This window comes from Papaver somniferum, chromosome 10 (genome assembly GCF_003573695.1).
Source record: "Papaver somniferum cultivar HN1 chromosome 10, ASM357369v1, whole genome shotgun sequence".
Classification (NCBI taxonomy): Eukaryota; Viridiplantae; Streptophyta; class Magnoliopsida; order Ranunculales; family Papaveraceae; genus Papaver; species Papaver somniferum.
Genome location: NC_039367.1, coordinates 13,822,504 through 13,831,633, shown reverse-complemented (window position 1 = coordinate 13,831,633; position 9,130 = coordinate 13,822,504). Strand labels below are relative to the sequence as shown.

The 9,130-nt window shown below is 44.0% G+C and overlaps 1 protein-coding gene across 1 annotated transcript; it reads left to right on the top strand.

The window, feature by feature from the left end:
* The first annotated feature begins 8,273 nt into the window (after nt 1-8,273).
* On the top strand, nt 8,274-8,705 carry LOC113315339. Its single transcript, XM_026563631.1, has one exon. The coding sequence runs from the start codon at nt 8,274-8,276 to the stop codon at nt 8,703-8,705; it is 432 nt and encodes a 143-aa protein (XP_026419416.1).
* Nucleotides 8,706-9,130: the final 425 nt, after the last annotated feature.

Genomic DNA, 9,130 nt, shown 5'->3' with positions numbered 1-9,130 from the left:
TTGCCTTGACTACCATGTTTCCAATTTGAAACTTTGGGCGTCATGTAACCGCTTGACTCTTGGTATCGTCATCTTCGATTGCGGCTTTCAAATCCTTGGTGAAGCGCTTGAAAGGCCCAACATCCCACTCACATCTCTTAACAATGTCCGTACTGATAATTGGACCAAGTCCCCATGACGGGCTAAGAGAAGAAGTGACTGGTTGTAGAGAAGGTTGTTTGACCAGGCTTACTTATGTTTGGAATCTATGAGCGAGCGCCAGCGGGCTTTCTCCGGGTGATCGAGTTCCATTGGTAAGTTATTGATACGGCAGCAGGTTGGACGGCTTGTTGGAAACTATTTCGGGTGCCGACACTGGCAGAGGGGATGCTCCCAATTTTTCTTCGTTGTCAAATACCCACGAGCGCCCCAGGATCATGTCATAACCTAGTTCTTTGATAATGTGGAATTTGTTATGCGTTATAACGTCTCCCACCTTGATTTTGAGGTTAATGTAGCCGTACACGTTCATTGCTTCTCCTTCCGAATTCTTGACCGTGGTTGGGGAGTGGGTAGCCTCTTGCTTCAAAATTCCTGCAGCTCTCAGAGTCTTGATGGTGATGATATTGAAGTCAGAGGTTGTATCGATCAATGTGTTGTCGAGCTCAGTCCCCCTTAGGTATGACGTGGTTAGAAGTCCCCAGTTGTGTTTTTCAGCGTTGTCCCCTAAAAGAGATGGGGCTTCTGGCGTAGCTTTCGTAACCGGAAAAAGTCGTTTGCCCGACACAACACGATTGAGGGCCGTGAAGATGTCTTGACGCTGCGTCTTGGAAAGGTAGAGAATTTTGCACACATGCTGCATCATGGATTGTACAGTTCCGTGCACAGAGTCCCCAGAGATCCCGCAGTTTCTGACAGGAAGTGGATCTCTATGTACTCCCTCATTTCCCAGCTTAAGTTCCCCTGCCTCTACCTTATCCTTGAAGATATGTTTTAGTCTGTTGCAGTCGCTGGTCGGGTGGTGAACAAACCGGTGATAGCGGCAGTATTTGGGGTGCTCCATCTCTGCCTCGGTCGGTGGGCGTCTGGGGGGTCGTAATCTAATGACATCATCCTGGATCCATGCCTTTAAGAGTTCGATCACTTCCTCGATCGGGAACGGGAAATCCAAGACGTTTCCTCCAGTTTCATGACGACGCAAGGGAGTCTTAGCGGCGACCCTCCGTGGCGGAGCCTCCCGTTGTGCTGGTGCCGCGCGCTTAGGCTGTTGATTCCAATGGGGCCTTCCTTTTCCCTCCTTCGTCCACTACGCTCACAGGGGAGGAACCAGTGTTGTATTGCTTGTTGACGAGATATCTACTTCCTCGAGTTTCGTGTATGTCCTCGCCTCTAATTGGCCTGGTTCTTTATAATAACGTTGGTGCCGTCGTGGCCGATCGTTTGGAAGCCTCATGGAGTTTGGAGAACGTCTGGAACCGCAGGTTCTCTAGTAAGGCGCGATAGATGGGAGCCATACCGTTGATGCAGGAATTTACCAATTATTGTTCGGTCACATTTGGGTCGTGATAATCTAGCGCTTGCACCCTGAATCTCTTGAAAAAAATCATTTGGGTGTTCGTTATCTCGTTGGAACATCCTTCCTAGATTCGAGAAGGTAACCTGCTCATACACGAAGAAGTACTTTTTGTAGAATACCGTAACCATGTCACCCCAGTTGGAGATGTTGTTTGGTGTGATGCTGTTTTACCACGTGTACGCTCTTCCGGTAAGCGACTTCGAAAACCCCCTTAGACGGAGGACGTGGTTGTATTCGTGTTCGCCTAGGGACTCCAGGAATCGAGAGATATGTTCACGTGCATTCCCGGTGCCGCCGTATAAGGAGAATTGAGGAGAAGCGTATCCTCTTGGAAGAGGAATTCTTTGTATTTCAGGCGGATAAGGGGGTTGACGCTGATGCATGTCTACATCATCACTTTTGATTCGATTCCGAAGAAGTTGTTCTAAATCTTCTCGCGTGACGAAATTGGACGGTTGATTTCTCTCCAATGGGGTTCTGGCGTGAGTTTCTTCGTCTACAAAGGTATGCCTTGCTAATGTGCCAGCGCCAGGGGTATTGGAGGTGTTCCTCATCGACTCTGTATGGCGCGGATCCTGTGGTAGCCGCTCCGTTAGGGTCTTGAGAAAGACAAGTACTTCTTTCTGAGTCGAAGCCATGTTCGTCTGGCTCTAGCACGAACCTCCTGTCTTTCCATCAATTCAGCAATGGTGATGTAGGGGCGGCTTCCTCTGGCTCCTCCGGTTTCTCGTCCTGATGGTGGAGTAATTGTAATCCTAGTGATGGTCGGAGGTGCCATACTCGACGAAACATTATGGGTGGCAGCAGCAACTCTGGCCCTGGTGACTGGTGGGGTAACACCTGAGGAGCACTTTCCGTGTTACTGGGATTGGTAGGTGGCGTAGAAGATTTAGGGGTGGCCGCATCTTTGGCCCTGGTGATTGGCGGTGTAATACCTGAAGGAGAGATCTCCGTGCTGCTGGGATTAGTAGGCGGCTTGTTAATACCGCTGGGAGGAGCGTTAGCAACTGGGACGGTTACCGTGCTGGTGTTCTCAGGGTTCGTTGTTGACCCGGATCTAAGTTCTACCATATTGAGTTTGGAATTGAAGGACGAAATTGAAAGCTAGAAGTTGATATTGCAACCGAGAGACTGATCTCCCACTGTGGTCGCCAATTGTTTGAGGGTAAAAACGGTTTCTGCTGATTTCGGTAATTTCGAGTGTGTGAGTGAGAAACGGGTCTAAACCCTAAACAATGTACTACAAGGGAGTACTTTGATTCGAGATATCAATCTGTACAAATCCGGCCTAAACCAAAAAATGGTCGTTCCTGACTTGATTCGGTCACAAAATGAATGAGAAGGGTTGGTCTAGGGAGGGAAGCGAAGAGAGTGTTGAGACCAGAATAGTTGATTCGGGAAGAGTAGTTGTTTGACGACTTGTACCAGAAAGTAGAAAGCTAACAGACGGGAAAGCTAACAAGTGATTTCTGAGTGTTGTATTCTCCTGGCCAAAACTTGTCTTTGGTGGAAATAGGTGAGACCTATTTATACAAGTCGCAACGAAACGTACCTTGGTCTCGTAAGAAGTAGAAACAGTTGAGTAAATGGAAGAAAATGGTAACGGGTAACGCCTGGAATTGATGTTTCCATAATGAAGGAAACTTTTCACCATTACTTATTGTATTTACTAACCGCCTCACCCTTATGACACTTTGTTGTAACGGGCGTAGTGTACACCGCACGCTGTAAACCGCCAGACCAATACCCTGATGAGCATCCCCCAGCTTATGACATGTTTTGATATCTCGAGTGTTTTCGTGGAAAACGTGTAGCATGTTGCTACGTGTGGCGTGGCCAAAGTATTTGGCTTTTGTAGCCAAGTTGGTGTCGTGACCAAAGAATAGGCATCTTAGACAGGTTGGTGTCGTGACCAGAGAGTTAGCATCGCAGCCAAGTTGGTGCCGTGACCAAGAGTTAGCATCGCAGCCAAGACATTGCCACGAGTCGTCTGGTGGCAGGTTTGTACGGATGAGATCTACATCTCAGGAGGAAGGGTAGCCGTAGATTGTTGCAACCCTTCGTTTGGAAAACAACGGCATGGTGTAGCGCTTTCATGCTCTTGGCACGGCCAAATTAGGGTTTTGGCGTCGTGGCCAAGAAATGGCGTCGCGGCCAAGAGATTGCCATAAATCGTTTGGTGGCAAGTTTGTATGGCTGAGATTCGTATCTCAGGAGGAAGGATGGTCGTTGATTGTTGCAACCCTTCGTTTTCAGCCAGTGGCATGGTTTAGGCGCGGCCGAGCTAGGATTTTGGCGTTGTTTAGGCGCGCGCCAAAACTAGGGTTTTGGCATAGTTTAGGTGCGACCAAAATTAGTGCTTGGAACTGGGCCAAAAGTGGTCATGCGTTTGATGGCAAGCTTGTACGGCTGATATCTGCATCTCAGATGGAAGGGTAGCCGTTGATTATTGCAACTCTTCGTTTGGAAGCCAGCATCATGGTGGTAGGGCCGCATGGCTTTGGCATGTTTTAGGAGCGGCCAAAATTAGGTTTTTGGCATAAACCGTGACGTTTGGCCTTGGGCCGGAAGTTTCCATGCGTTAGTTGGCGAACTAGGACGGCTGAGATCTGCATATCAGATGGAAGGGTAGCCGTTGATTGTTGCAACCCTTCGTTTGGCAGCCAGCGGCATGGTGGTAGGGCCGCATGGCTTTGGCATGTTTTAGGCGCGGCCAAAATTAGGGTTTTGGCATAAACCGTGATGTTCGGCCTTGGACCGTAAGTTTCCATGCGTTAGGTGGCGAACTTGTACGGCTGAGATCTCCATCTCAGATGGAAGGGGAGTCGTTGATTGTTGCAACCCTTCGTTTGGCAGCCAGCGACATGGTGGTAGGGCCGCATGGCTTTGGCATGTTTTAGGCGCGGCCAAAATTATGGTTTTGGAATAAACCGTGATGCTTGGCCTTGGGCCGGAAGTTTCCATGCGTTAGGTGGCGAACTTGTACGGCTGAGATCTGCATCTTAGATGGAAGGGTAGCCATTGATTATTGCAACCCTCCGTTTGGCAGCCAACGACATGGTGGTAGGGTCGCATGGCTTTGGCACAGTGGTGCGGCTGGCATGGTTGGCATGCCTTAGCGCGGAGATGTGGCTGGCATGGTATGCCATTGGTACCGTGGTGCGTATGGCATGGTTGGCATGCCTTGGCGCGGAGATGTGGTTGGCATGGCATGCCATTGGCACTGTGGCGCGGATGGCATGGTTGAAACGCCTTGGCGCAGAGATGTGGCTGGCATGGTATTCCATTGGCACTGTGGTGCGGATGGCATGGTTGGCATGCCTTGGAGCGGAGATGTGGATGGCATGGCATGCCATTGGCACTGTGGCGCGGCTTGCATGGTTGGCATGCCTTGGCGCCGAGATGTGGCTGGCATGGTATGCCATTGGCACTGTGGTGCGGCTGGCATGGTCGGCATGCCTTGGCGCGGAGATGTGGATGGCATGGTATGCCATTGGCACTGTGGTGCGGCTGGCATGGTTGGCATGCCTTGGCGCGGAGATGTGGCTGGCATGGTATGCCATTAGCACCGTGGTGTGTTTGGCATGGTTGGCATGCCTTGGCGCGGAGATGTGGCTGGCATAGCATGCCATTGGCACGTTCGGATAGCATGCCTGGATGGCATGGGTAGAGATGATGCCAGTCAGTACCGAGGGCTCTGCCGTGGAGCATGGCATATATGTAAAAAAAAGGTACCCCGGTAATTTTACAGACATGTTGGACGGTTCAATAAATGTGCTAGTGGCGACATTATTACTCAAGTGTGACGTCACTATTTGACCAAGGTTTTACGAGTGTAACCCTAAGCTAAAAACCACCATCAACACGTACCCAAACATGTACACTTAGTTGGTTCAACAGTAGTTAACCAAATGGTTAGCCATATGAGCACTTTCATATAAACCATATTCTTCTTTACCATAACTAGTTCAAATGACTCAAATGAACTAGTTAGAGAGTTGTTCAATTGCTTAGATCTTATATAAGTATACAAGACACAATCGAAGCAAAAACGATTTGTTTCACTCGAATAGATTCATGAACTTTATTGCCACAGTTTGAAAACTTGCATTCCTTAGTTTATATAAGTTTAAGTTCACGAATAATCGTTTTTAAAAAATAACCAACTTAAGTACGCATACTGGTACGCGGACTTAAGTACCCGGAATAAGTGTGTTTTCAGTTCACAAATGCCAGCAGAAATTCACGGGATGTGAACTTCCGACAGTAAGCGGACTCTAGTTTCGGTTTTCCTGAGCAGCAAAGTACGCACACTATGGTTCAAGGAATAAGGACTTATACACGTATGATTTACCACAAAATTTTTATACCCAACCATGGTTATATAATCTAAACTCTCATTTCAATCATCGTGACATTCTTAGAGGATGTTATATAGTTGTTGTTCACACACTATTTTTTGTCAAAGCAATTTTCAAGTAATTGAAACTTAATATGACTTTCGTCACTAGTAAAGATGAACTTGGCCAAAGCGAAATCTTACCAACACATATTTCGAGAAATAAATAAGCAATATAAACTCGGCTCAAAATAGGTATAATCAAAGTCTATATAGCAAAACGACTTTTGTCTCAAGATAGGAGATAAAGTAGATAGACTTTTGAGTGATAGATAAGTTCAAGTCTCCACATACCTTTTAGTCGATGAAGTTCCACCAGTTCCTTCAGTAGTTCTTCGTCTTTGTATGATGATCGCCATGGAGTCTTGAGCTCAACTACACTTTCTATCCTAGTCCGAGACTTAGCTATAGTAGACTAGAAATCAAGACTTATAGTTTTGATCACTAACATTGACAAACATGCTTGAGATAGAAATGCATGCGAGTTCGACCGAGTAATGCTCTAACAATCTCCCCCTTTGTCAATTTTAGTGACAAAACTATCAATACATATGGAATACAAAAAAAGATAAATAAATTTTAGTAGCTCCTATTCCACATGTCTAATCTTCAAAAATAAGTTAGGATCGCTTATACCATGTTACTAGAATAAGTTATGACCGGTTCTACCTTGTCTCCTTATACTAGTTAGGATCGGTTATACCTTGTCATACAATATAGGCTATGACCGGTTCTACCTTGATTCTCAACATAAGTTAAGATCGGTTCTACCTTGTGACCTTGCATTGGTAATCCAAATGTTATTCAATGAAAAACCGGAACAACACACTTATTGATTTCCCTTTCGATTACAGAACAAGTTCGTACATCTACCTCCTTAAACCAATGTAATAATACATAGTTTCCTAGCATGAAATCACACCTATATACCATACATAATCAAGTAACTAAATACATACATTATGTTGATTTCGTATTTATGAAGTTCAAAAGATAAGCGTTATAATTCGTAATTCAATATAATTCCTTGATACTTTGATCATAATAAAGCGACTTGAAAGATAAGTTAGGAAAGGAAACAAGTCAAGTCAGTATTACTAACCTCAAGTGGAAGGATGATGTCTTCGTTGTAGTCGTTACTTCTTCACATTCTTCGGGTCTACAAAGTAATACTTGTAAGTCACAATATTCCTAGACTTTCTAGTCCAACCTAAACGGGGCTGACTCTAGTAATTAATCAAGCGACTCTAGATGAGTTTTGATTCTAAATTATGACAACCAAACTTGACATACCAACGTTGAGTGGATTCAACCGAGCAATAATATAACACGAAGTTCTACAATTTGGTTTCTCGGAATCAACTTCATGAAACTAAATAACAATTGGAAGCAAGGTTTATCGAAGGATTAAATAGTTGAAATCAGCATGGTATGACACAATCAGTGTACACTATGGTGGAGGCTATTCAACAGTCCATCAAGGTGGAACGTCGTGTTCTTCCTTCTTAAAGAGTAACACAAAATCGTCAACCTGCTCGTTTTCAAGGTAACTTTAAACCTAATTATACTTCATCTTCTCGTTATCAACCCCGTAATTTTAATCCATCTTCCATCCCAACTTATAAAGAGGAATCCCCATATTTTCAGTGCGAACAACAAATCCAAGTTACCAATTTTACCTATTCACAATCACTTGCACAATATGCTCCTCTCATCCTTCCAACTCACAAAACAGTCAAGCAGTACCACAAAAACCTTTTTCTTCTACCACTCACCTACCCAATAATACTCTTTTCCCAAATAGAAATAGTCTAACCTTTCCACCTCAAAATAAACCTCCAAACCGATATACTAAGTTTAGAGGAGAAAAGTGCAATAAATGTCAACAGACTGGCGATTAATCTAGGGATTGTCGTAAGTTCAATGTTTTTGTGAGTGACTCTCTTGAAGAACAAAAAGAGGACTTTGCCAGTGAACATGATTCCTCCAAGGAGGTGTATGGCTCATATGGTGAACACTTTATGGGTATGATTCGTCATTTATTTCTATTTGATCCATGTGCATATCAAAGGCATAACATTTTTAAATATAAGTGTGAGATAGAGGAAAAGTTTGTGACTTAATATTGGATAATGGTAGTGTCGATAGTTACATCGTTTCCATTGTAGTGGAAAAGTTAGGGGTACCAGTAAAACCACACCCTCACCCTTATACGGTTGGTTGAACTAATAACTCGTCGTCTCAAAAAATAACTCACAAATGTCCTGTGAAGTTCTCTTTTCCAAATTTTGAAGATACAGTACTTTGTGATGTATTAATATGAATGATACTCATCTTCTTCTTGGAAGACCTTGGCAGTACGATGCTCATGTGGTTCATAATTATTATGAAAATACTTACACATTCTACAAAGATGGGAAACATAAAATCTTACATCCTTCCAAGTCTTCAACTGTTGTGGAAACTCGTAGTGACAGCAAAACAAGTGCTTTGGTGGCAACAATTGCTCATTTATTCCATAATAATCACACTTTGCGTTCTCATGAAGATAAAAAACCATCGGTAGAGATTCTTAAAAAGGTACGACCTCTTTTACTTAAATATGGTGCTTTATTTCCAGAGGAATTACCTACTTATTTACTTCCTTTACATAATTTGCAATATCATGTTGATTTAATTCCTGGAGCTTCTCTTCCAAATCAAGCACAACACCGGCTGAGTCCACAAGAACATGAGATTTTAATGGGTTAGGTAAATGATTTATTGAGCAAAGGTTTGATTCGACCAAGAAAACGTTCTTGTGTTATTCCAGCATTTTTAGTTGATAAGAAAGATGGAGGATGTCGGATGTGTATTGATTGTCAGGTGAAAAGACGAGGGTACCCAAATACACCACAATCTTTTTGTTTCAACCTATAAGTTCTCTTACCAAGTGTGATCGTCTATGGACAAAGTCGAGAGAATACAACAACTTCGGTATTCACACTTTGCGTGATCGTCTATGGATACAAGATAGAGACAATACGACAACAAGATAACTTGTCTGATTGACATACTAGATCGAGAAGATATGACAATCAAAGTGTGATATTTGATAATAGGTTCGGTATTAACCAAAATCTATAGGATCACTATCAAGTATAACGGAGTTAACGTATGTGTGTTTTACTTTATTA

What these genes read in the sequence shown, in the direction of transcription:
- LOC113315339 (XM_026563631.1), top strand. Translation starts at nt 8,274, where the DNA reads ATGAATGATACTCATCTTCTTCTTGGAAGACCTTGGCAGTACGATGCT.